This window comes from Scylla paramamosain, unplaced genomic scaffold (genome assembly GCF_035594125.1).
Source record: "Scylla paramamosain isolate STU-SP2022 unplaced genomic scaffold, ASM3559412v1 Contig54, whole genome shotgun sequence".
In the NCBI taxonomy this organism is placed as follows: Eukaryota; Metazoa; Arthropoda; class Malacostraca; order Decapoda; family Portunidae; genus Scylla; species Scylla paramamosain.
The window spans coordinates 555,509-582,500 of NW_026973719.1; the positions used below are offsets into that span (position 1 = coordinate 555,509).

Sequence of the window (26,992 nt, forward strand, 5' to 3'; positions counted from 1 at the left end):
ATACAATGTTTTGTTGCAACAATGTCACCAATGTAAATAATACACTAACTTTTTTAAGTTTTTCGCAAGATTTTCAAATAACAATGACATAATTTAAGTTAAACAAAAATGTGCTGCTGTAATACGAGGTAATGTTTGTAACAATACTGTCATAACTCAAATACAACACCTATTATTCACAAGGTTTTTTTCCAATAATGACACATTTTGAATTAGGACGTAAAACATAGATGTTTGTTTTTACCAATAATGACACATTTTGAATAATGACGTAAAACATAGAGCTCTATGTTCGCAGACAAAACGTATTACATCAAAATAACACATTATTGCATGAAACATAATTCATAAGTTCAGTACTTACATTTTGTACTAACATAGTTCTAAATCAAAATATGACACTCTAAATGACAGTGTGAGTGTAGTTACCCCAACGATGGTCACAGCACAACTGACATGTAACGGTCTTCACGCAAAGAAGTTGGTACATATTATGTTATGTCGTTATGACATTTAGCGCCTCTAGCGGTCAATTTTTTAACTACAATTATGACACTTTTGCCAAAAAATCTGCGTTTCAAGATGAATATGTCTATATAGATAACTCGAAAATCCATTTTTTTTAGTTATGACGTTGTTGTCGCAAACGAGCGTAATGTGGATGGTTTAGTTTCAGTGATGGATGAAGTGATTGAATTTATGAAAGCAAATGAACCAGACATCATGGCAATGGTAGAAACTAAACTAAGAGATTCAGAGACATCAAATTTAGGAGGAGGAAGTACAATATGTGGATAAGAAACAGATGTGGAAAAGGAGGAGGTGGGGTGATGATGCTTGTTAAAAAGGGTATCAGGGTGGAGAGTGGAAAATGCAGAATGCTTGGTGGAAGGCCTAAACTTACAACTAATAAATGGAAGAGGAGGAATACAATATGTCACAGTGGTGTATGTCCCACTAAAAACAAAGACCTGGAATAGACAAGAGCATGAACTGTTGCAGAGTGAGACAAAAGAATGGCTTGTAAAGAAAATTAAAGAAAACAACAAAATTGTTAAAATGGGAGATTTTAATTGTAAAGAGATAAATTGGGAGGAGTGGAACACAAGAGGAGGAGAAGACTCATGGGAAGATAAGGTTCTGAAACTGGCAATGAACAATATTATGACACAGTGGGTTGAGGAAAACACTAGATACAGAGGAGCAGAGAAGCCATCAATTTGGTATTATCAAAAGAAACAGATATTATAGAAGACATGAACTATAGTTGTCCACTAGGAAAAAGCGACCATGTCATGATAAGGTTTTGTATTAAAGAAAAAAAGAGAGGAGAGTAGATGTGAAGATTATAAAAGTGAAAGATTTAATTATGGTAAGTAAAATTTTGAACAAATGAGGAGATACTTTGGTGAAGGGGACTGAAGTACACTTATCACAGCAAGTAATGTGCAAAAGAAGTGGGAAGCTTTCATCAATATTTATGAAGAGGGAGTGAAAAGATATGTACCAAAAGTAGAGACAAAGAGAAGATATAACAATGACTGGTATAATAGAAGATGTGAAATAGCTAGGGAGGAGAGGGAAACGGCATGGAATAGATGGCGGAGGAAAAAAAAAGCAAGAGCTGTGGCAAAACTACACAACCACAAGAAATGAATATGTAAAGGTTATTAGAGAAGAAAGGAAAAATTATGAGAAAGATGTTATGGACAAATGCAAAGAGAAACCAAAACTGTTCTTCAGATATGTGAACAGCAAAATGAAAAATAGAGAAGGAATAAGCAGATTGAAGGTGAATGGTCAAATGTGTGAGGATCCGGCTGAATTGGCAGAGATAATGAACAGGAGTTTTCAATCAGTATTCACAAAAGAGAAAACATTTGTGTACCAGAGTGAGATGAGTGAGGAAATGGGTCTGGGGGAAATCCAAGTGACTGAAGAGGATGTCCAGAAACAGATGGAGGAACTAGACATTAGGAAGGCCCCTGTACCTGATGGAGTGTCAGGATGGATACTAAAAGAGTGCAATCAGCAGTTGACATGGGTAATACATAATATTATAGAAAGCTCCCTAATTGAAAGTAGAGTCCCAATTGAATGGAAGAGAGCTAACATAGTGCCAATCTACAAAGGTGGTAGTAAAGAGGACCCCTTAATCTATAGACCTGTGTCTCTAACAAGTGTGGTGTGCAAAATGTGTGAAAGATTGGTGAAGGATAAATGGATGCAGTATCTAGAAGGAAATGAAGTGATATTAAAGCAACAATTTGGATTTAGGAGAGGGAGATCGTGTGTTACAAACTTACTGAGTTTTTATTCTAGAGTGGTGGATATAATGCAAGAAAGAGATGGATGGGCTGATTGTGTTTATTTAGACCTGAAGGCAGCCTTTGATAAAGTGCCACACAGGAAATTGTTGTGGAAGTTGAAGCATAATGGTGGGCTAAGGGGGGGGCTTGCTGAGATGGATGGAAAATTTCTTGACAAACAGAGAAATGAGAACCGTGGTAAAAGATAAAAAATCATCATGGAGGGAAGTCATAAGTGGAGTACCCCAAGGCTCAATACTTGCACCAATCATGTTTGCAGTCTATATAAATGATATGACGGAGAAGGTGAAAAGCTACATGAGCCTTTTTGCGGATGATGCAAAGTTGCTGAAGAAAGTTGAGAGTGCAGAGGACTGTGGAACGTTACAAGAAGACCTGAACAAGATATCAGAGTGGAGTTATAGATGGGAAATGGAATTTAATTTAAAGAAGTGTAAAGTAATAGAATTTGGAAAAAGTACAAGAAGAGTAAAAGGAAATTATGTGTTGAATGGTGTAAGGTTGAGTGGAGCAGAAGAGGAAAAGGATCTCGGTGTTACAGTGACTGGGAACCTGACCCCGGAGAGACACATTAGCAAAATTACAGGAGTAACCTATAACTTGTTGAGAAGAATAAGGCAGGCCTTTGCATATATGGATGAAGAGATGGTCAGGAAGATGATCGTGTCGCTGATAAGACCCAGACTAGAATATGCAGCAGTAGTGTGGTCGCCATACAAGAAAAAGGATAAAAGTAAGTTGGAGAGAGTTCAGAGAGCAGCTACGAAGATGGTACCAAGTATCAGAGACTTGTCATATGAAGAGAGACTGGAAAGGATACATCTACAAACGTTGGAAAAGAGGAGAGAAAGGGGAGACATGATTGCGATATATAAAGCATATAAGGGAGTAGAGGAGGTGGACTGGAGCAACTTAATGGTCTGGGATACACGGGACACTAGAGGACATGGAAAGAGGCTGAAGAGGAGTGCTTGTAGAAGAGACGCCAAAAAGTACCCATTGTATTGATGTATGGAACAGTCGGGATGAGGAGATAGTAAATGAAGAAAGTATACATGGATTCAAGGCTAAGTTGGATATTAAAAGATATGGAGATGGGACAGCACAAGCATAACTCTTTTCCCATAAAGCATAACTAGGTAAATACAACTAGGTAAATACACACACACACACTTTATACTCACACCAGCAGGCACTGTGCAGGTGACCTTTGTGGGTCCACCAGAGATAACCACACACTTCTTGCCACCCAGAGTCATAATGGCACTGCCAGCCTCCCACCCATCACTGTCTGGGAAGCCAGTGCCAGTCACAGTGAGAGGATACTGTCCACCAGTGCTGCCCTCCGTGATGCTGAGTGCAACCACGGTGACTGGCACCATGTAGATGATGGGGGAGGGGAGCAGTGCCGAGCCAGCCGGCTGCATGCTGAGTGCCACTGAATGCAAGCCGCCCCACAGTGCTACAGTGCAGGTGAGCTGGGTGGCAGTGATGGCCGTGCCACTCAGGGTGAGGGTGTGCTGCAGCCCCTCGCCTGTCAGGAAAAATACAAGTTTGGAATGAGTTAAATTAGATGGTGAAGGTGAGGGTGAGGGAATGCCATGGGCCCTTACCTGATGAAGGCAAGCCAGGGAAGAGGCAGAGCTACAAGACTAATCAGACAAACAGACAGACCGACGGCTCACCTGCAGTGCCGGAGACGCCAGTCAGCATGGGAGTGGTGGCATCATCGTAGGTGAAGGCACAGGCACCAAGACATGCACCAAAGTAACCATTCACTTGTACTGTCACCTGATAGCAATGAGGTAAGATCATGTTATTAGTTATCCTCATCATCTGGAACTCCCTGCCTGCTTCTGTATTTCCCTCTTCCTGTGACTTCAACTCTTTCAAGAGGGAGGTTTGAAGACACTTATCCTCCAGTTTTGGATGATCCTTTTTTACTTTCCTGTAGGTTACTGGCACTCACTGAGCTTTTTTTTCTTTTTAGTTGCCCTTGGTCAATGTCCCTCTTGCAGTAAAAATATCATTATCATTAGTGATCCATGCCTATATTCTCTCTCTCTCTCTCTCTCTTTCTCTCTTCTCTCTCTCTCTCTCTCTCTCTCTCTCTCTCTCTCTCTCTCTGCCAATCAGCAAGGACTTACATGAGGAGAGTCCCTATGAGTGGTCACAAAGTCTGTCTCAAGAGGGCTGTGCCAAAGGACTCCGGCTGAGTCACGAATGATCTTGGTTTTTAGAGTTCTGTGAAGGAGCAATGGGTAACTTAAACAAATGGACTAACATAACCTAACTTTAACATATGGACTAACCTAACCTAACTTAAACAAATGGACTAACCTAACCTAACTTAAACAAATGAGCTAACCTAACCTAACTTAAACATATGGACTAGCCTAACCTAACTCAAATGGACTAACCTAACCTAAACAAACAGACTAATTTAACCTAACTTAAACATATGGACTAGCCTAACCTAACTTCAACAAATGGACTAACCTAACCTAACTTAAACATGTGAACAAATCTAGCCTAACTTGAACAAATGGACTAACCTAACCTAACAGATGGGCAATAACAGAATAACAAAAATGGTAGAAAAAGCAGATAGATAGGTTAAATAAATAAGACAGGGTAAAGAAAGAAGATAGCTAAAAATACATACATACATACATACATACATACATACATACATAAATACATACATACATATGCCAAGGCTGTTTCCCTCCATAACATATAGATAGGACAAAGGAAATAACCCAACAAATGAGAGACAGTTAAGTTAAATAGAGATTGCATAAAGAAAATACCCGAATAATGAAGCAAGTAAGTCAAAAAGATAGGATAGGATACAGTAAGGAAAATGACCCTACAAAGAAGAAAGGATTAGGTCAAACAGATACCATGGAATAGATTAAATAAATATGACAGTGTAAAGAAAGAAGATAGCTAAAAATACATACATACATACATACATACATATGCCAAGGCTGAGAGAAAATTATTCCACACAGAAGAGACAAATCTCGTAACTCTGCCACCAAAGAATACAGGTTTTTCACATCTAACTCTAAATAAATATGGGAATAAACAGAAGAGAGAGCAACAAATACTTCCAATCCCTCACCCATCAAACATCAGGTTATCTGTGTGTATCTCCACCAGCTCCTTTCTGCCGGGATCTTCCTCCCACTCAATGTAGTAGTGGTAGTTCTTGCAGGAGCCGGAGTACTGGACTGTGAGATCAGTTCCCAGGGCACTTTCCAGAATGCCCTCCAGGACCTTTGGGTCAACACCTGCTGGAATGTCTGCCAAAATGAGTGAGTGAGTGAGTGAGTGAGTGAGTGAGTGAGTGAGCGATGCAAAATCTTTCCTTAACCATCATTAACATTATGAAAAACAGCTGAAAATCTCCAAAATTCAGCTTGTTAAAAGTGCAGAATTCTTATGAAACTGTCATTAGTGATGAAAAATATCTCCGAAAACTTCACTAAACTACCACCACCCCTCTTAAACTATCATCAGCATCATAAAACACCTTGAAAACCAAATAACCTCCACAGCAGCCTGTTAAACTACTACTGTCCTTCTTAAGCTTGCACCAGAATTATAAAACACTCTTGAAAAACCTAAATAACTTCCAGTAAAGCCTTTTAAACTCCCACTTCACCGTTGAAAAAACTAAATAACTTACACTAGAGCCTTTTAAAAATTACCACTTCACTCTTGAAAACCTAAATAACTCCCACTACAGCCTTTTAAACTCTCACTTCACCCTTGAAAAACTAAATAACTTCCACTAAAGCCTTTCAAACTACCACTGACCACCCTTGAAAAATTAAATGACTTCCACTAGAGCCTTTTAAACTACCACTGGCATTCTTAAAAGCCTGAGGAAACCTCCACTGCAGCCTGTTAAAATGAAAATAAGATAAGACAGCAAGACATATAGGAACACTGGCCAGTGACATCCATAGTTCAGTCTCCCAACAAACCTTTTACAACCTGCCCCTGAATTCCGAGGTCCCAGGTGCCAGCGAGGGGACCCGTGGCAGTCTGAGAGGAGCATGTGACTGTCACCTGAGTGTCAAAGCTTGCTGGAGGACCTGATAGAGGGAGAGAGAGTGGGAAAAGTACTGATTAATGCTGTGGGTTTTATGGCAGTGTGTATTAAGTTTTGTCTTTTTTCCTTCTTTTAGTATGTGGGTGGCTTTGTTTAAGGCAACAATATGATGGAACACAAATGAAAAGGGCCCACTAAAGGTATCAGTCCCCAAAGACTTGTCAATGGGTTACCTAAGACTAAGAGGAAAATATATTAAGCTGCATTGTTTTCCTTTATTGTTGAATGTAAATGTGGATGATAAGGCATCTTTTTCTTATGATTCTCTCTCTCTCTCTCTCTCTCTCTCTCTCTCTCTCTCTCTCTCTCTCTCTCTCTCTCTCTCTCTCTCTCTCTCTCTCATCTCATGATCCAATAACACACATCCAGCATCATGACACTACTAAACAAAGTAAAAAAAGATAAATAAATTAAAATAAAAAAAGAGTAAAAATACCACAAACTCCATGGGGAAAAAAAAAAGCAGATAAGAAGAGGAAACAGAGTGACGGGCAAAAAAAAAAAAAGAAAAAACATGGAGGACAAAACAGGATAAACATTTCACCTTCTTCATTATTTTTACCTTCCACCTGCAGGAGCCCAAGGAGGGGCATTCCAGTCTTGCAGTTTGTGGTCTGGAATTCCAGGGAGTACCCATTCTCTGTCACCTTCTTGACTGCCACATCCTCAATAAGGATTCCCTTCTGCTTGAGGGCGGGCGGGTACATCTGTGTCACTGTGGCAGGGGAGGAGGCAGTAAGGGTTAGTGTGTGTGTGTGTATTTACCTAGTTGTATTTACCTAGTTGTATAGTACAGGGTCCGAGCCAAAGCTCAATTAGTCCTGTCTCCATACCCGAATTTGTCCAATTTCTCTTTAAACATGTGCACACTCTTTGCCGCAACCACCTCTTCTTTTAAGTTATTCCATATTTCAACCGTTCGATGCGGAAAGCTGTATTTCTTAATATCTCCCAAACAATGACTCTTCTTTAATTTCTTCATATGTCCCCTTGTATGTCTATCTCCTTCCTCCACTTTTACAACTAGGTCATCTCTGTCTATCTTCTCCATGCCATTTACTAATTTGAACATTGTTATCAGGTCTCCTCTTTCCCTTCTTTCTTGCAGTGTTGGTAATCCAATTTCTTCCAGTCTTTCCTCGTAACTTAGGTCTTCCAATTCAGGTATCATTTTCGTAGCTGTTCTTTGTATTCTTTCCAATTTCCTTATATCTTTCTTCTTGTGTGGAGACCATACCACTGCTGCGTATTCCAGTTTGGGGCGTATCATGTGTGTTATGATTTTCTTCATCATTTCTTTGTCTAGGTAATTAAATGCTACCCTGATATTTGCTAGCAAATTATATGTAGAGCCAAATATTCCATTGATGTGTTTTTCTGGTGATAGCGTGTCTTGAATTATTACTCCCAAGTCTTTTTCTTCTTTGCTCTTTGGTATTGTGATTCCTCCCATCTTATACTTCCATGAAGGTCTCCTTTTACTTCTTCCCATCTCCATTACATGGCACTTTTTTATATTGAATTCTAATTTCCATCGTTTACTCCATTCATAAATTCTATCAATATCCCTCTGTAGTTCCTCACAATCCTCTTGGTTCTTTATTACTTTCATCAATTTTGCATCATCTGCAAACATATTAATGTAGCAATTTAAACCCACCGTCATATCATTTATATAGACCTGAAACATTATAGGTGCCAACACAGACCCTTGTGGTACTCCGCTTGTTACTTCGCACCAACTTGATTTATTATCTCTGATTACTGTACTCATTTCCCTACCTTGGAGATAATCCTTCATCCACTTAAGTATTTTTCCTTTTAGCCCTCCTCGATGTTCCAGTTTCCATATGAGTCTTTTATGTGGAACTGTATCAAAAGCTTTTTTCAGATCTAAATAGACAGCATCAACCCAACCATCTCTCTCTTGTAGTTTATCTATTACTCTTGTATAAAAGCTCAGTAAGTTTGTTACGCAAGATCTCTCTTTCCTGAAACCGAATTGTTTTTCTGTTATTATATTTTCTTGTTCAAGATATTGCACCCATCTGTTTTTAATGACTATTTCACAGAGTTTACTTACAATACTCGTGAGTGAGACTGGTCTGTAATTCAGTGGTTCCATTATATTACCTCCTTTGTATAACAGTACTATATTTGCTCTCTTCCATTCCTTTGGTACTTTTCCTTCCTTTAAAGAACTGTTAATTATCTCCCATATTGGTTCTTCCAATTCCTCTCTACATTCTTTCAATATCCATCCATTTACTTCGTCTGGCCCCATCGCCTTCCTAGTATCTAGCTCTTCCAGTAGTCTTTTAATTTCTTTTCTTTCCACTTGTATGTTTTCTATTCCTTTCTGTTGTTCCTCATCTCCCAGTGATGCAAAGACAGTTTCTCTTGTAAATACAGACTTAAAGCTTTTATTCAGTATCTCAGCCATCTCTTGTGTGGTTTCATAAATTTCTCCATTTTCCTTCAGCTTTGTAATAGTATCTCTATGCTTTATTTTTCCATTTACATATCTATAGAAAAGTTTGGGTTCTTCTTTACACTTTCCAACTACATCTCTTTCAAAATTTCTTTCTTCTTCTCTTCTTATTTTAACATAATCATTTCTAGCTGTCCTGTATTCTTCTCTATTTATCTCATTCCATTGTTTCCTCATTTTTTTCCATGCCCTCTCCTTTTTCTTTTTTGCCTCTGGACACTTTGCATTAAACCACACTTTCTTATTTTCTTTTACCTTATATCTTGGCACATATCTTTCAACACCTTCTCTAAACTTGCTTAAAAACACTTCATATTTTTTCTGCACCTCCATACCTCTTAATAAATTATTCCAATCAAGCTCTCCGTAGAATTTCTTTAACCCTGTAAAGTCTGCCTTAGCATAATTTTTTCTCTCATTTTTATATTCCTCATTGAATTTTGGCACTTCTTCTTTGATCTCTATCTCCATCTTCACATGATCAAGAGTGTGTGTGTGTGTGTGTGTGTGTGTGTGTGTGTGTGTGTGTGTGTGTGTGTGTGTGTGTGTGTGTGTGTGTGTGTGTGTGTGTGTGTGTGTGTGTGTGTGTGTGAGAGAGAGAGAGAGAGAGAGAGAGAGAGAGAGAGAGAGAGAGAGAGAGAGAGAGAGAGAGAGAGAGAGAGAGAGAGAGAGAGAGAGAGAGAGAGAGAGAGAGAGAGAGAGAGAGAGAGAGAGAGAGAGAGAGATGACAGGCCACTAAGGCACAATATGCACAATGCACACACTGACCTGACCCTCTGATGTGCAAGGTCATGCCGCCCCGTCACTCAGCACACTCGGGCTTCTGCCAGTAATGGATGCCCCCAAGGCTGTCCCTGAGAGGTCATAACAGGTCACATAAGAGGTGACATATAAGAAGTCATACAATTATGAACAAATTTACAAGTTTATAGTAAAAATTTTCAGATGTTTTTAAGAGTGTGTGTGTGTGTGTGTGTGTGTGTGTGTGTGTGTGTGTGTGTGTGTGTGTGTGTGTGTGTGTGTGTGTGTGTGTGTGTGTGTGTGTGTGTGTGTGTGTGTGTGTTTCCAGATTTCTGCAGTACTTTGCAGGAAACTGTTCTTCTTAATATCCTCCTACACACACCCTTCTTCTTCATCTTCTCATGCCCTCTCGTGCTTCTAAAGTCTCTCACCACCAAATTACTCTGGTCCAATTTTTCACAGTCTGACAAAATCCAATATAATGCCATCAGATCACCTCTCTCTCTTCTCTCTTCCAAGGGTGGGTAGGTTTAGTTTTAGTCTCTCTTCATATGATAAGTCTGATAGGGTCAGAGGCAACTTTGTCGCTGCTCATTGTATTCTTTCTAATTTCTTTGTGTCCTTTTTAGTGCTGGGAGACCACATCGCTGCTGCATATTTCAAACTAGGTCTTATCATTGTCAGTTACATCCCTAATCATCTCTTCATCCAGGTAGTTGAATGTTGTTCTTATGTTTCTCACCAGATTATATGTTTCCCCTGTCTTTCTTCTTACATGTACCTCTGAGGACAACTTATCGGTGACAGTAATTCCAGGGTCTTTCTCTTCACTCTTCACTTTTATTTCCTCATTACCCAATTTATAACTGAAGACTGGCATCACACAACTATGCCCAAACTTCAGCACTCCTCATCTTTTTATGTTAAACTCCATTTTCCAAGTGTCACTCCAATCCCAAATCACATTCAGATCTCCCTGTAGAGCTTCACAATCCTCTGTCCTCTCCACTTTTCCCATCAATTTTGCATCATCAGCAAATAGACTCATGTAACTATTCACCCCTTCCATCACATCATTCACACAGGTAGCAAACATGACTGGTGGTAGTACTGAACCCTGCAGAACACCACTAATTACCTCTCTCCATGATGACTTTTTATCTTTGACCACTGTTCTCATTTCCCTTCCTCTCAGAAAGTCACTGATCCAATGTAGGAGTGCTCCTCTCAGCCCTTCAGACATTTCTCATTTCCACAACAGTCTGCTGTGGGGCACCTTATCAAAATAAACACAATCTGCCCATCCCTCTCTTTCTTGTACCATATCTATGACTGAAGTAGAAGCACCTTAAATTTGTTATACATGACCTTCCTTTCCTAAATCTGAATTGTCTGTCTGTTAATATTTCTCTCTTTTCCAGATATTCACTCCATCTTTGCTTCACTATTCTTTGGCACAATTTTGCCACTACACTTGTTAATGATGGTGGTCTATAATTAAATGGTTCTTCTTTGCTTCCACTCTTATATATGGGGACTATACCTGCTTTTTTTCCAATGTTGGGCACCACTCCTTCCCTTAATGAAGTTATGATGAGTTTGTAAATCATGTGTGCAGGTTGATCTCTGCATTCCTTCACCACCCAATCAGACACTCCATCAGGTCCCTGTGCCTTCCTCACATCCAAGTCTTCCATCATTATTCTTACCTCATCCACTGTTACCTCAATCTCACTCACTCTTCTACTCTCACATCTGCCGTCACCGGTCTACCAAATGTTCCCTCTCCAGTGAAGACACTTTGAAAGAAGTCATTCAAAACCTCTGCAATTTGTGCTTCTTCTTCAACATGTTTACCATTTATTTTCAGTTTGTTGAACCCATTCTTATTCTTCATTTTACCGTTCTATAGAACATCCTTGGTTCATCCTTACATATGTCTATAATATCTTTTCATGAATTCTTTATTTCTTCCCTCCTTAGAGTGTTCATTTCTCTCCCTTTTATATGTTGACTCCACTCACACTCACTTACATACTGCTCATCTACCCTCCCTCCCTCCTTGTCTTCCTCCTCCTCCCTTTCTGCCATCTCTCCCATAACTCCTCTGCTTTTCCTTCCTTCTCCCTTGTCTCCATATCTCCACTTACCTCTTTTTCTTTCTCTTCTCTCTCCCTAACCCAGCCACCCTCTCTCTCTCTCTCTCTCTCTCTCTCTCTCTCTCTCTCTCTCTCTCTCTCTCTCTCTCTCTCTCTCTCTCTCCCACACACACACACACACACACCTTTTTTCCATCTGGTTTCTTCTGCAACATGAAAACCACATCCTTCTGATATTAGTACTTAATTCTCCTCAGAGCCACCACCACCACCACCACCACCACCACCACTGCCACAACCACTATCATTATTTTCACCTTTATCTTTACTCAGGTGGTGTTGTTGTGGTCTCCAGGGGCATTTTCATGACTGACAATGCAAGGATTTTGCAAGAGAGAAAGAAAATGCCCCATGAGAATTTTGGTGATCATCTGTATGGCCTTTGAAAATGTTTTTTTTTATGAGAAAGCAAAGCATTAAGAATACAAACAAGATAGAATTAAGCTAACACAGGAAGCTGGTAAGTTAGTTTGTTGTATACTAAATGCAAGGTCTTGTTTCTGGAAAGTTGTGCTTCAGGTTCAAACCAGTGACTGTCAAGATTAACACATCTTCCTCATAAAACTTTTCCTACACTGCAGTATACTATGATAGACACAAACACATACAAAAATAAATATTACTACTACTACTTTTCTCCTGTAAGAGGGGCACTGGCCAGGGGCAACACAAATTTTGAATAAAAAAAAAAGAAAAAAAAGCCCCAGTGTTACTACTACTCCAGTAGTAGTAAAACTATATAGACTACAGACAAATGAGTAGTAAATACAACATCAAATCAATCCTTTAGGACCAAACCTAGGCATGTTAATACATCACTGGAATTCTGTCTGCTGCTGATCCCGTCATACAGAATCCATTAGCTATTTGTGGTGGGTTCCCACGGCAGAGGCTTCACGCAGCAGCAGCACCACCACACGAGTAGCAGGCACACGCACCACACTCAGCCAGGAATGCACTTTCCAAGGCAACTGTGGATAATGAATAAAGAAAAAATAATAATTAGCCTTGAATTGATTTTCCAGAGCACCTGTGAACAGAGAAGAAATGAATAGAATAGTAAATACTTCAGAACAGTAAATGTGGCTACATTTCAACATATTTTTTACCTGGCTGGTCTCACAAGAGAGAACCCCTTCAGGGCCAGTTCAGGGTCAGCTCACCACCACTATCAAAAAGACACCAAAGTCTGTACATGCTTATCTAACTGCCTGGCAAGTGTGCCATCAGCCCAAGATAAATAATAAATCTGACTAGCAGCACAGCGTATATGTCACCAGCAAGAATCAAACAGATGTACACCTGAGAAATTGGACAAACTGTACCTAAAACCATCAACAGAATTAGATTCAGGCACACTGTTAGCAAGAAAATTCCAGATTTTCATCACTCTTGAGAAAAATGTGTGCCTGGCATCACAACAACTATAAGGAATGCTGACAGAAGTGGCTCAGATAAACAGGTCTGCTGCATTAACTGTATGGATGGCCTCTAGTGCTGACAGCAGTGGCCGAGGTGTACAAGTCTGTTGCATTAATTTGTATGGAAGGCTTCTAGTGCTGATAGAAGTGGCTGAGATGAACAGGTCTGCTGCATTAACTGTATGGACGGCCTCTAGTGCTGACAGCAGTGGCCGAGGTGTACAAGTCTGTTGCATTAATTGTATGGATGGCCTCTAGTGCTGACAGTAGTGGCTGAGATGAACAGGTCTGCTGCATTAACTGTATGGACGGCCTCTAGTGCTGACAGTAGTGGCTGAGATGTACAAGTCTGTTGCATTAATTGTATGGATGGCCTCTAGTGCTGACAGTAGTGGCTGAGGTGTACAAGTCTGTTGCATTAATTTGTATGGATGGCCTCTAGTGCTGACAGTAGTGGCTGAGATGAGCAGGTCTGCTGCATTAACTGTATGGATGGCCTCTAGTGTTGACACAAGGGGGCTGAGGTGAATAGTGATTGGGGAGAGTCCATGAAAATATCTTCCAAATTTAATAATAAGATCAACCCGTAATAGTTTCTCCCTTTGAGTGAATACAAGTTCAAGGTTTTAAAATGCTGATCATGACATGTTCTCAAATCCTTGAATTCTTTTTGCCCACTGTCTCTTAACTGACTCCAATAGTCTGAGGTGAGAGACACAACCAGAATTCCAGGCTGCAGAATAAGCATGACAGGCTTGAGAGAAACCACAGATGACGTTTACTAGCCAATACCATCCCAGCCACCATCTAACTCACACCTAGCACAAGGAGGGATCTCAGAAGTAGCAGAGAGAGAGAGAGAGAGAGAGAGAGAGAGAGAGAGAGAGAGAGAGAGAGAGAGAGAGAGAGAGAGAGAGAGAGAGAGAGAGAGAGAGAGAGAGAGAGAGAGAGAGAGAGAGAGAGAGAAACAACAAAGAAAAGTTAATTACCAAACAAGACACAATACAAATTATACTCAGTAGAAAGAAGAATGAAAAATACCAAATTATAAATATGTGGAAAATAATTATTGCTAACCAGACTGTCCCGCCCAAATCTGAACCCATGACATGCACTCACTGCAAAGCACGATCAGGAAGGAATAAGCGTGGCCACCCCACCTCCCTTCAAACTGCCACACCAGTATCAGAAGCCTCCAGCACAGCAGTGTTGCAACAAGGGACACCCACCTGTTCACCTCCCTCCCGGCACACACCGTGACATGAAGGGCGTGAATACCAAACACTTACAGAGGAAGCTGGACAAATTCCTGGTCACAATCCCCGCCCTGTCAGGAAGCGAACACAACACTGGCCAAGGTTGTCTCTGTCACTGGACTTTCTTTCAAGACAAGCAGTTTTGTTGCTTTACGAATGGCGCCACACTTGTTAGGGGTGTTCGATAACCTGGTACATGTAACAGTGCATGTTCCACTTGAGTTTGGTTGCGTGGCACGCAGCACATGTCAGGCAGAGCGGAGGGCTACGGTGTCACACTGCCTGTCGCCGCCTGCCGCTGCTGGTGTCATCTTCCTAGCTGTCTGCTCTTTGTTTACAAATGAAAGCCGAATTGCTGTGAACACTTTAAAGATCTGTTTCAACACTATATTTGACTAATCTTTTAACCAAGTCTTCAGCCATGTTCCTCTTCCTCTCTAGGGCTGCAATGATGCCCCTGCATCGTCACTTTTATGCTCTGGGGGCTTCCTGTGAGCCAGCCGCAGACTTGGTGGCTGCCCTGCCTCCTTCAGGAAGGCACAAGTGAGGCGGGTGACTGCAGGCTGTAGTGAGGGGTGTACGCCCCCCCCTCGCCAGCTGGATCAGCAGGTCAAAGGTATTAACGCCCAGGGCCAGCAGCGGAGACTGTTGGGCCAATGGCCTTGCAGTGGCCAGCAACTGAATATATCTCGCTGGGAAACACTTAAAACACTTTATTACGCTTACCTATAAATTCACACTTAATTATGATTCCATAGAGAAAGACTGGCAGACATCACATATATAAATATAGCTTTTTTGGTCATGAACTTAAATCTATAATATTCTAAATACACATATAGAAAACATATACATTTTAAATGCGATGAAGAATATATATATATATATATATATATATATATATATATATATATATATATATATATATATATATATATATATATATATATATATATATATATATATATATATATATATATATATATATATATATATATATATATATATATATATATATATATACACAAATAATAGAAATATAAACTTCCATGTATAAATATTATATATACATAGTAACAGTAATAGTAATAATGATAATAATAATAATAATAATAATAATAATAATAATAATAATAATAACATTGACAGACAGTAAAGGTAATTACAATAATAAAAGGAATATTGAAGATTAATAATAATAATAGTGGATAAAAAGAGTAATTGGAGGGTAAATGCTTCTTAGATATATAATAATAATTGTGGGTAAAAAGTATAATTGGAGGATGAGTACATCTATTAATACATCTATCAACACTACATCTATCAAGTCAGTGCTGCATCACCAACACTACATCTATCACTAGAAGCTACACCATCACATACACTGGTCATCACACGCCAGGCTAACAAAAAAATGAGAAGAAGCAACACCTAATCCAGTATACACCAAATAAAACACTTCACTACCACATACACTCGTCATCACATGCAAGGCTGACAACACACACCATCACAAGTCTGGGCATCCACTACTGCGCCCTGAGTCGTGGTGTTGCCTGGAACTAGACAGGTGTCAGCCTTGCAAGGCAGCACCATGCGGCACAGACAGGGGACGCGAGGGGAATGTAATACTGACACAATATTGAACAAAACAACAAATCATACATACATTAAATAATTACATTAAAATACAGCATATATTGTTTTTATCCTATTATCTTCACCCGATTTTCTTCTTATTTTCCCTTACTATCGATCCCCTGATAAACCTAAATCTAAACGTAAGAGAAGAGAAGAGAAGAGAAGGGAAGAGAAGAGAGAACAGAAGAGGAAAGACAAGAGAAGAGGAGAGGAGAGGAGAGGAGAAGAGAAGAGAAGAGAAGAGAAGAGAAGAGAAGAGAAGAGAAGAGAAGAGAAGAGAAAAGAGAAGAGAAGAGAAGAGAAGAGAAGAGAAGAGAAGAGGAGAGCAGAGGAGAGGAAAGAAAATAGGAGAGCAGAGAAGAGGAGAGGAGAGAACACAGAAGAGAAGAGAGGAGGAGAGGAGAGGAAAGAGAAGAGAAGAGAAGAGAAGAGAAGAGGAGAGGAGAGCAGAGGAGAGGAAAGAAAAGAGGAGAGTAGAGAAGAGGAGAGGAGAGAACACAGAAGAGAAGAGAGGAGGAGAGGAGAGGAAAGGAAAGAGAAGAGAAGAGAAGCGAAGAGAAGAGAAGAGGAGAGGAGAGGAGAGCAGAGGAGAGGATAGAGAAGAGAAGAGAAGAGAAGAGAAGAAGAGAGGAGAGGAGAGGAAAGAGAAGAGAAGAAAAGGGAAGGGAAGAGAAGAGAGAAGAGAAAAGAAGAGAGAAGAGAAGAGAGAAGAGAAGAGAAGAGAGGAGAAGAAAGGAGAGGAGAGGAGAGAAAAGAAGAGAAGAGAAGAGAAGAGAAGAGAAGAGAGGAGAGAAGAGAAGAGAAAAGAGAGGACAGGAGAGGAGAGGAAAGTGAAGAGAAGAGGAGAGGAGAGGAGAGGACAGGACAGGCGAGACGAACGAGAGAGAAACAAGTGTAAAGCGAGACGAGACGAGACGAGACGAGACGAACGAGACGAGACGAACGAGACGAGACGAACGAGACGAACGGGACGAGACGAACGGGACGAGACGAACGAGACGAGACGAACGAGACGAGACGAACGAGACGAACAAGACGAGACGAACGAGACGAGACGAACGAGACGAACGAGACGAACGAGACGAGACGAGACGAGACGAACGAGACGAGACGAACGAGACGAGACGAACGAGACGAACGAGACGAGACGAACGGGACGAACGAGACGAACGAGACGAGACGAACAAGACGAGACGAACGAGACGAACAAGACGAGACGAACGAGACGAGACGAACGAGACGAACGAGGCGAGACGAACGAGACGAACAAGACGAGACGAACGAGACGAGACGAACGAGACGAACGAGGCGAGACGAACGAGACGAGACGAACGAGACGAACGAGACGAGACGAACGAGACGAACGAGACGAGACGAACGAGACGAACGAGACGAGAGGAACGAGACGAACGAGACGAGATGAACGGGACGAACGAGACGAGACGAACGAGACGAGACGAACGAGGCGAACGAGACCAGACGAGACGAGGCGAACGAGACGAGACGAGACGAGACGAGTGATAGGGACATGACGAGCGAGACCAGACGAACAGGACGAGACGGAATGTGAGGGGGAGACAGGACAGGAGAGGGGAGGGGAGGAGAGGAGAGGGGAGGGGAGGGGAGGGGATCAGAGGAGAGAGGAAGAGACAAGAGAAGAAAAGATGGGAGGGGAGAGAAGAGAAAGGACAGGACAAGACGGGACAGGACAAGACGAAGTGACAGAACAGGACGGGACGGACAGAACAGGACAGGACAGGGCAGGACAGGACAGGGCAGGACGGGACTTTACAAGACGAAGAGACAGAACAGGACGGGACGGACAGAACAGAACAGAACGGGACGAACAGAACAGAACAGGACAGGACAGGACGGGACGGGACGGGACAAGACAAAGCAGTATGGGAGAAAAGGAGAGGAGAGGAGAGGAGATGGGAGGAGAGGACAGGAGAGGAGAGGAGAGGAAAGGGGAAGGGAAAGAGAGGGGAGGGGAGGGGATGGGAGAGAAGAAGAGAAAAGAAGAGGAGAGAAGAGGAGAGGGGAGGGGAGGGGAGGGAATGGGAGAGGAGAGGAAAAAAGAAGAGAGGGGAAGGGAAGGGACTGGACGGGAACGCCTCCCCCAGCACATCCCTGTCTCGCTTCTCGACATCCTTTTCGTTCCTCAGCTGCACCTGGCGTCGCTCCCAGGCTGCGGCTGTCTGCCTCGCCCAGGCGACGCGGGCTGGGCCGGTGGGACGCGGTGGCTGGTGCGATCACAGCGGCGCACATGGTTTGTATTCGTTGCTTCCAGTGACAGGGTGGTCTGAGGGCAGCACATAATAAAAAATTATTATCGCAAAAAGACTGCAAAAAGAGAGCTCTCTGATTGGTGGACGAGATCACTACTAACTCTAAGCTGGTCCTCCTCACGGGGCACTCAGCCAATAGGGGCCTTTACTGACACCCTCCCTCCCACACACACTTCTACACACTTCCAGTGTAGTGTAGTGTAGTGTAGTAATGATGACTATGCTAACATAGGGATTTTGTTTAAGAGAGAGAGAGAGAGAGAGAGAGAGAGAGAGAGAGAGAGAATATTAAGTAACAACTGAGTAAAGAAGTCAAATACCATTAATATCACACACACACGGCGAGGCGAGGCAAATGAGCAAGCCTTTTAATACGTAGTACCTGTTCACCTAGCATCATATATATATATATATATATATATATATATATATATATATATATATATATATATATATATATATATATATATATATATATATATATATATATATATATATATATATATATATATATTCCGAGATGTAACCCGAGGGATTGTGGCCTCGCTGTCCCCTTGTGTGGTGTGTCACGGGTCTCAGTCCTGCCCAAACATTGGTCACTATGAGCTCTGAGTTAACGGCTGGCTGGGTGACCAGCAGACACCCATAGATGAATCACACACACACACACACACACACACACACACACACACACACACACATCTACGTAGCATCTAAATAGCAGTTTCGGATAATGTTCTAAAATTCTAATGTTATAATTTAACAAGGATTTTACATCAGCAATGAGGACAAATCCTCGTGATAATGAGGCAATCATAACTACGGTCTTTGAAAATAGTCCTTATGAAAATGTAAAGCCTTTAGGAATACGAGTCACTTTTATTTTGGTTTGCAACACACTAAGCCAACGATCACACCACGCTGAACACACCGCCGTCCGCACTGCTTCTCCTCCGAGCAGCGAAGTCAAGCAGCGTTGGGTCTGGTTACAACTTGGATGGCCTAGCAGGAAGAAGTTGCGTGTTGCTTGAAGTATCTGTTATTCTCAGCTGTAGGCAAACTAATGACGCTCTCCCTGGGAACACTTGCCTCATGCACTGTGTCTTCCTATTGCTGTGTGTCACTTGTCTGTCTCACTGTTTGCCACATTATTTTTTTCCTTATCTCTTGTAGTTTTCTCTTGTCGTCATTACGTTACCTATGTCGTTTCTGTCATTATCACTTTATCATTTTTTTCTTTCTTGTTATTGTTCCTTTATGTTCTTGATATTTTTTTCTTTAGTTTTTTTTTTTCGGGGTGGTATTTCTCCTCGTCCTCCTCGTCCTCCTCCTCCTCTTCCTCCTATTCTACCTGCTCTTCCTCTTTTTTTTCTTCTTCCTCCTTCTTTTTTTCTTTTTCTTTCTATTTTCTTCTTGTTCTTCCTCTTAACATTCTTTTTATAAGTTTCCCTCTCAGACGAATAAAGCGCTGCACCTATGACAGACAAATCTCTTGGACGGCTTGCTACATTTAGCATAAACTGGAAAGCAGACACCTGTATATTTAGCTTGGAATTGCAACCGCTATCTTGCCAGCACGTTCCCCCATACGTGACTCCCTGGCCTGTCGGGTAAGTGCTACTGGGGCGTAATTTTTCACCTTCCTCCCCGACTTGAGCCTCGAGACGTTACCCAGTCAGCGGCAAACTTGAGAAGAGGAAGAACAACAACAACAACTCCTACAGCTCTTGATCTCACTGTTCTCATCTTCGTCCTTGTTGTTGCTGTTGTTGTTTTTGTATATACAGAGATAAATTTGAAAATGCGTCCCTGCTACCACTGTCTTGTGCCCCATCATTACGTGAGGAGCCATTGTGTGGAGCATCACTCATGATCTACAGCGACATGTGGCCGTGCAAAGGAGCGGGCAAGGACGCGGGGCAGCAAGGAGGCAGTAGACACCTGCCGAAATGATAATTACTCCCAGTAATTATCAGTGTTGCTAAACCACTGCATATTCAATACTTGTGTTATTCATGTTGATTTCATTCATACTAAAAAGAACAGTGATGGCTTCTACTTCAGAGAAATGAGGCCACAATTACATCTTTCATGAAGAATGTGAAGAAACCTATTTTTTGTCAGTTTGAGAGAGAAGTGTGTGGCTTAATTTGTCACTCCACTGTTGCAGTGTCCAAGAAGAGCAATGCAAAGAGACATTTTGTTAAACTTCACAAAAATTATGATACTAAATATCTCTCTCACAGTGACAGAAGAAGGGAGAAAGTGAAGAAGGTAAAATCTGAGTTGCAGGCCCAACAAGACACCTTCCAGAAGCCACCTGCCAAAGCTACAGCATCAACACTTGCATCATTCAGTGCTGCTCATGTCCGTGCAAAAAAGGAAAGCCACTTGAGGATGGTGAAACAGTGAAACAATGTTGGCTTGAAGCATCCGAGTCCTTGTTTGAACATTTTAATAATAAACCTGAAATTGTAACTGCTATAAAATCCACGTCTCTATCAGGAAACAGTCACACGTAGGGTAGAAATGATGGCGCAAAATGTGTTTGATCAAATAACAGCTAATCTTGAGAAATGTACGTGGTTCAGCCTGCAGGTTGATGAATGGACAGGTGTTGTGAACACACCACAGTTAATTAAGTGTATTTGTGCGAATGATTTCTTTTCTGACGACAGCGTAAAAGATTTCTTAGTGGTCTCACCGCTGAAGGGGAAAACGCGTGGTATGGATGTTTATCAAATTTTTAAGAATTTTGTAGACAAGGTCAGTTTACCTCTTGAAAAGCTTATGTCAGTAACAATAGCTGGTGCCCTGTCAATGACTGGTAGCAATGCTGGCTTTGTGGCACTGTGCAAGAATGATCCTGCATTCCCTCAGTTTATTAGTTATCGTTGTATCATACGTCAGCAAGTGTTCTGTTCAAAAGTTATTCACTGTGAACATGTAATGCAGGTGGTTGTGAAGATCATTAATTGTGTGTGTGCTAGACCTCTTCAGCACAGGTTGCTTAAGGCACTTCTGGATGAAGTGAGTGCTCAGTATGGTGGGTGGCCTTCCCTTGTACACACAAGTGCATTGGCTAAGCAGGGGGAAAGTTGTGCAAAGGTTTGAACACCTAATTCCTGAAATCAAGAGTTTTGCAAGAAAGAGGAGACTCACATGAACACCTTGATGATCCACAATGGCAAGCTGACCTAGCATCTTTAACTGACATCACATCTAGGCTCAGTGAGTTAAATCTAGAGTTGCAAGGACGAGTGAAGACTGTGTCACAAATGATAAGTTCAGTAAATACCTTCGTACATTAAGGTGAAGCTCTGGATGTCCCAGATCTCTAAAGGGCTCTTACAACACTTCCATTTGCTGCAAAATGACTGAACACAGAAAAATTGAAGTGCAGTATTCATACATACACAAATCACCTCAACATCATTTTGGATGAGTTTAATAAAAGATTTGCACACTTCAGTAATGTTGTGCCAGCAGCCACATTCATGTCAAACCCATCTTGTATAGGTGACGTCCGCCACACTGCACCCCACCTCACACTGCCTCTCACCCTGACTGCCCCCTTGTGTTGTGAGACACAAAGGGAAACGTTCAGTGAGGTCACAGCTGGGTTTAATGATAAGTTCACAGCACCCCCTGAACAGTGCCTTAGACCTCACTGGGAGTAATTATCGTTTCGGCAGTAGACACCTGCCGAAACGATAATTACTCCCAGTGAGGTCTAAAGCACTGTTCAGGGGGTGCTGTGAACTTATCATTAAACCCAGCTGTGACCTCACTGAACGTTTCCCTTTGTGTCTCACAACACAAGGGGGCAGTCACAGCCTGCCCTCTAAAGACAACTCTCTTCCTCCACACAAAACTACAAGCACCTAATAACACACACACCCTTCACTCAAAAATTTTAAAATCATGGCGACTCCTACACCAGCCTCGGAGTCCCCATCTGGGGAGGGGACCATAAATGTCCCCAGGTCGGACTGCCTTTCTGTCGACGACCCTAAGTGTCTTGACACCCCCTTCAACTTTTTCTTCATTAACTTCTGCAACATTCGCGGTCTAATTTTCAATCTGTAGAACACCATCTCTCCTCTTCTAAACCTCATCTTCATTTCCTCACTGAAACTCAGGTGTCTGAGGCAACTGACAGTAGCCCCTTTTCTGTTCTCTCCTACTTTCTCTATCCTCATTTTCGATCCAAAGCTGGATGCTGCGTTTATGTGCGCAATGACTTAACCTGCTCTCGTGCCTTGAATCTTTCGAGTTTTCCACCATCTGGCTACGACTACAGAGTCACTCTCATACTAAATTTATCTGTGCTGTATACCTCTCTCCTAACTCCTCTGACTATAAGAAATTCTTTGACTACTTAACTTCCAAAGTGGAGCACATTCTGACCCTCTTCCCTTTTGCAGAGATCTCCATTCTTGGAGACTTCAATGTTCACCACCAGCTTTGGCTTTCCTCTCCCTTCACTGACCATCCTGGTGAACTAGCCTACAACTTTGCTATCCTCCATGACCTAGAGCAATTGGTGCAACACCCTGCTCGTATTCCTGACCGTCTTGGAGATACGCCCAACATTCTTGACCTTTTCCTGACCTCTAATCCTTCTGCTTATGCTGTCACCCTTTCTTCTCCGTTGGGCTCCTCCGATCACAATCTCATATCTTTATCTTGTCCTATCACTCCAATCCCTCCTCAGGATCCCCCTAAGCGAAGGTGCCTCTGGCGTTTTGCCTCTGCTAGTTGGGGGGACCTGAGGAGGTATTTTGCTGATTTTCCTTGGAATGACTACTGCTTCCGTGTCAGAGACCCGTCTTTGTGTGCTGAGCGCATAACAGAGGTGATAGTGTCTGGCATGGAGGCGTACATTCCTCACTCTTTTTCTCGTCCTAAACCTTCTAAACCTTGGTTTAACACAGCTTGTTCTCGTGCTATACATGATAGAGAGGTGGCCCACAAAAGGTACTTAAGCCTTCCATCACCAGAATCTCATGCACTTTATATTTCTGCCCGGAACCATGCCAAGTCTGTTCTCCAACTAGCCAAAAACTCCTTCATTAACAGAAAATGTCAAAACCTTTCAAGATTTAACTCCCCTCGTGATTTCTGGCATCTAGCCAAAAATATCTCCAATAACTTTGCTTCTTCTTTCCCTCCTCTACTTCAACCAGATGGCACCACTGCTATCACATCTATTTCTAAAGCTGAACTCTTTGCTCAAACCTTTGCTAAAAACTCTACCTTGGACGATTCTGGGCTTGTTCCTCCCTCTCCTCCACCCTCTGACTACTTCATGCCACGTACGAGTATTAAAATTCTTCGCAATGATGTTTTTCATGCCCTCGCTGGCCTAAACCCTCGGAAGGCTTATGGACCTAATGGGGACCCTCCTATTGTTCTCCGAAACTGTGCCTCCGTGCTTGCACCTTGCCTAATCAAACTCTTTCAGCTCTGTCTGTCAACATCTACCTTTCCTTCTTGCTGGAAGTTTGCCTACATTCAACCTGTTCCTAAAAAGGGTGACCGTTCTAATCCCTCAAACTACCGTCCTATTGCTTTAATTTCCTGCTTATCTAAAGTTTTTGAATCTATCCTAAACAGGAAGATTCTTAAACATCTATCACTTCACAACCTTCTATCTGATCGCCAGTATGGGTTCCGTCAAGGCCGCTCTACTGGTGATCTTCTGGCTTTCCTTACTGAGTCTTGGTCATCCTCTTTTAGAGATTTTGGTGAAACTTTTGCTGTTGCCTTGGACATATCAAAAGCCTTTGATAGAGTCTGGCACAAAGCTTTGATTTCCAAACTACCCTCTTACGGTTTCTATCCTTCTCTCTGTAACTTCATCTCAAGTTTCCTTTCTGACCGTTCTATTGCTGCTGTAGTAGACGGTCACTGTTCTTCTCCTAAATCTATTAACAGTGGTGTTCCTCAGGGTTCTGTCCTGTCACCCACTCTCTTCTTATTATTCTTTAATGATTTTCTAAACCAAACTTCTTGTCCTATCCACTCCTATGCTGATGATACCACCCTGCACTTTTCCACGTCTTTTCATAGACGTCCAACCCTTCAGGAGGTAAACATATCATGCAGGGAAGCCACAGAACGCCTGACTTCTGATCTTTTTAAAATTTCTGATTGGGGCAGAGCAAACTTGGTATTGTTCAATGCCTCAAAAACTCAATTCCTCCATCTATCAACTCGACACAATCTTCCAGACAACTATCCCCTCTTCTTCAATGACACTCAACTGTCCCCCTCTTCTACACTGAACATCCTCGGTCTGTCCTTTACTTATAATCTGAACTGGAAACTTCACATCTCATCTCTAGCTAAAACAGCTTCTATGAAGTTAGGTGTTCTGAGACGTCTCCGCCAGTTTTTCTAACCCCCCCAGCTGCTAACTCTGTACAAGGGCCTTATCCGTCCATGTATGGAGTATGCTTCACATGTCTGGGGGGGTTCCACTCATACTGATCTTCTAGACAGGGTGGAATCAAAAGCTTTTCGTCTCATCAACTCCTCTCCTCTAACTGACCGTCTTCAGCCTCTCTCTCACCGCCGCAATGTTGCATATCTAGCTGTCTTCTACCGCTATTTTCATGCTAACTGCTCTTCTGATCTTGCTAACTGCATGCCTCCCCTTCTTCCGCGGCCTCGCTGCACAAGATTTTCTTCTTTCTCTCACCCCTATTCTGTCCACCTCTCTAACGCAAGAGTTAACCAGTATTCTCAATCATTCATCCCTTTCTCTGGTAAACTCTGGAACTCCTTGCCTGCTTCTGTATTTCCACCTTCCTATGACTTGACTTCCTTCAAGAGGGAGGTTTCAAGACACTTATCCACCAATTTTTGACCACTGCTTTGACCCTTTTATGGGACTGGCATTTCAGTGGGCATTTTTTTTTATTAGATTTTTGTTGCCCTAGGCCAGTGTCCTTCCTACATATAAAAAAAAAAAAACCCTGAACGTCTCTCACCTGCAGACTGCAATGACTGCGTTGCAGGGTGACTTGGGACTGAGAAGCAAACCAAATCACCAAGAATTCTGCACATTAGTAGTGTGGGACAAATTTCCACTTCTGAAGGAAGCTTATCAGAGATTACGTTCGTGGTTTGGGTCAACATACGCGTGTGAATCGTGATTTTCAACAATGAACATTTTTAAATCCAAGTACAGGTCACGTCTCACTGATAGTCACCTAAATGACTGCATGACACTGGCAGTTACAAATTACACCCCAAGATATTCAACTTAGCAGAAGGAATGCACAGCCAGTCTTCTCAATACATTTTTGAAAGATAAAAAAATTCTCTCTTCTCTTCTCTTCTCTTTTCTTCTCTCTCTCTCTCTCTCTCTCTCTCTCTCTCTCTCTCTCTCTCTCTCTCTCTCTCTCTCTCTCTCTCTCTCTCTCTCTCTCTCTCTCTCTCTCTCCCTCCGATATATATACAATATAAATTAACTTGAATATATTTACATAATAATAATAATAATAATAATAATAATAATAATAATAATAATAATAATAATAACAATAATAATAATTTCTTTCGTCTTCCACTACCACCACCACCACCACCAACACCACCACAAACAAACAAACAAACAAACAACAACAACAACAACGCCAACAACAACTACAGCAACCACAACTACAATATTTATTTACATATACTTATATATTTTTTGCAATAATAATAATATTAATAATAATAATAACAATAATAATAATAATAATGGACTTTCAATTATATTTACAATTTCTACAGAGAGAGAGAGAGAGAGAGAGAGAGAGAGAGAGAGAGAGAGAGAGAGAGAGAGAGAGAGAGAGAGAGAGAGAAATTAAATCATATTCTAAAATTATCATTATTATTATTATTATTATTATCATTATTATTATTATTATTTTATTTCTTCAATCAAATACAAATTGCATATTTTTCGTTAAAAATAATTATTTTATCTATTATTACTATTGCTTACAATATAGAAGTCTTTTCAAACTATTACTACTACTACTACTATTTTCGTAGTAGTAGTGATAGGAGGAGAAGGAGGAGGAGGAGAATTGTCGTAGTAGTAGTAGTGATTATAATACTAACTAGTTGAATGATAATAATAATAATAATAATACCACAACTATTTAAATAATACCACAACTACCACTATTTTACCAGCCAAAACTCTCTTTGAAATTTGAAATTACTAAATTTTAACCTCAAATTTAAAAAAAAAAAAAGCTTCTATTTTCTAATTTAAACTAAAAAAAAAATACTCTAATTTTGAGCACAAAAACTCAAAAAATGATTATTATTTTAGAATGTTAAAGCCCCAAAATACTTAAATTCTTAACTCAAGTCTAAAAAACACATTTTCTTATTTTAACTCGAAAACCCATAGAAAACCGCCACTCTTAACCCCAAACTAAAATAAAAAAACACTTAAATTTTAATCAACACAAATTCTCTATAAGTTTAATCTCTCCCTGTCTCTCCCCCCGTTATCCCATTATTATTATTG

General features: G+C 41.2%; 1 protein-coding gene across 7 annotated transcripts in view; it reads right to left on the reverse strand.

The window, feature by feature from the left end:
- Window positions 1–15,277, reverse strand: part of LOC135098294 (fibrocystin-L-like) — a 28,453-nt gene extending 13,176 nt beyond the window's left edge. For 2 of the 7 annotated variants that reach the window (XM_064000555.1, XM_064000554.1), the window contains exons 1-9: window positions 14,558–15,277; window positions 12,646–12,818; window positions 9,716–9,801; window positions 7,019–7,171; window positions 6,329–6,439; window positions 5,461–5,641; window positions 4,478–4,574; window positions 4,016–4,121; window positions 3,515–3,864 (exon numbers count right to left, since the gene is read on the reverse strand). In XM_064000555.1, coding sequence (XP_063856625.1) covers window positions 3,515–3,864; window positions 4,016–4,121; window positions 4,478–4,574; window positions 5,461–5,641; window positions 6,329–6,439; window positions 7,019–7,171; window positions 9,716–9,740 — 1,023 coding nt within the window. In that variant the 5' untranslated portion in view covers window positions 9,741–9,801; window positions 12,646–12,818; window positions 14,558–15,277. Of the gene's footprint in view, window positions 1–3,514; window positions 3,865–4,015; window positions 4,122–4,477; window positions 4,575–5,460; window positions 5,642–6,328; window positions 6,440–7,018; window positions 7,172–9,715; window positions 9,802–12,645; window positions 12,819–12,956; window positions 13,237–14,557 lie in introns of those variants that run through there. The other 5 variants (XM_064000556.1, XM_064000560.1, XM_064000558.1 and 2 more) reach the window with 5 other exon arrangements.
- Between the last annotated feature and the right edge of the window lie 11,715 nt (window positions 15,278–26,992).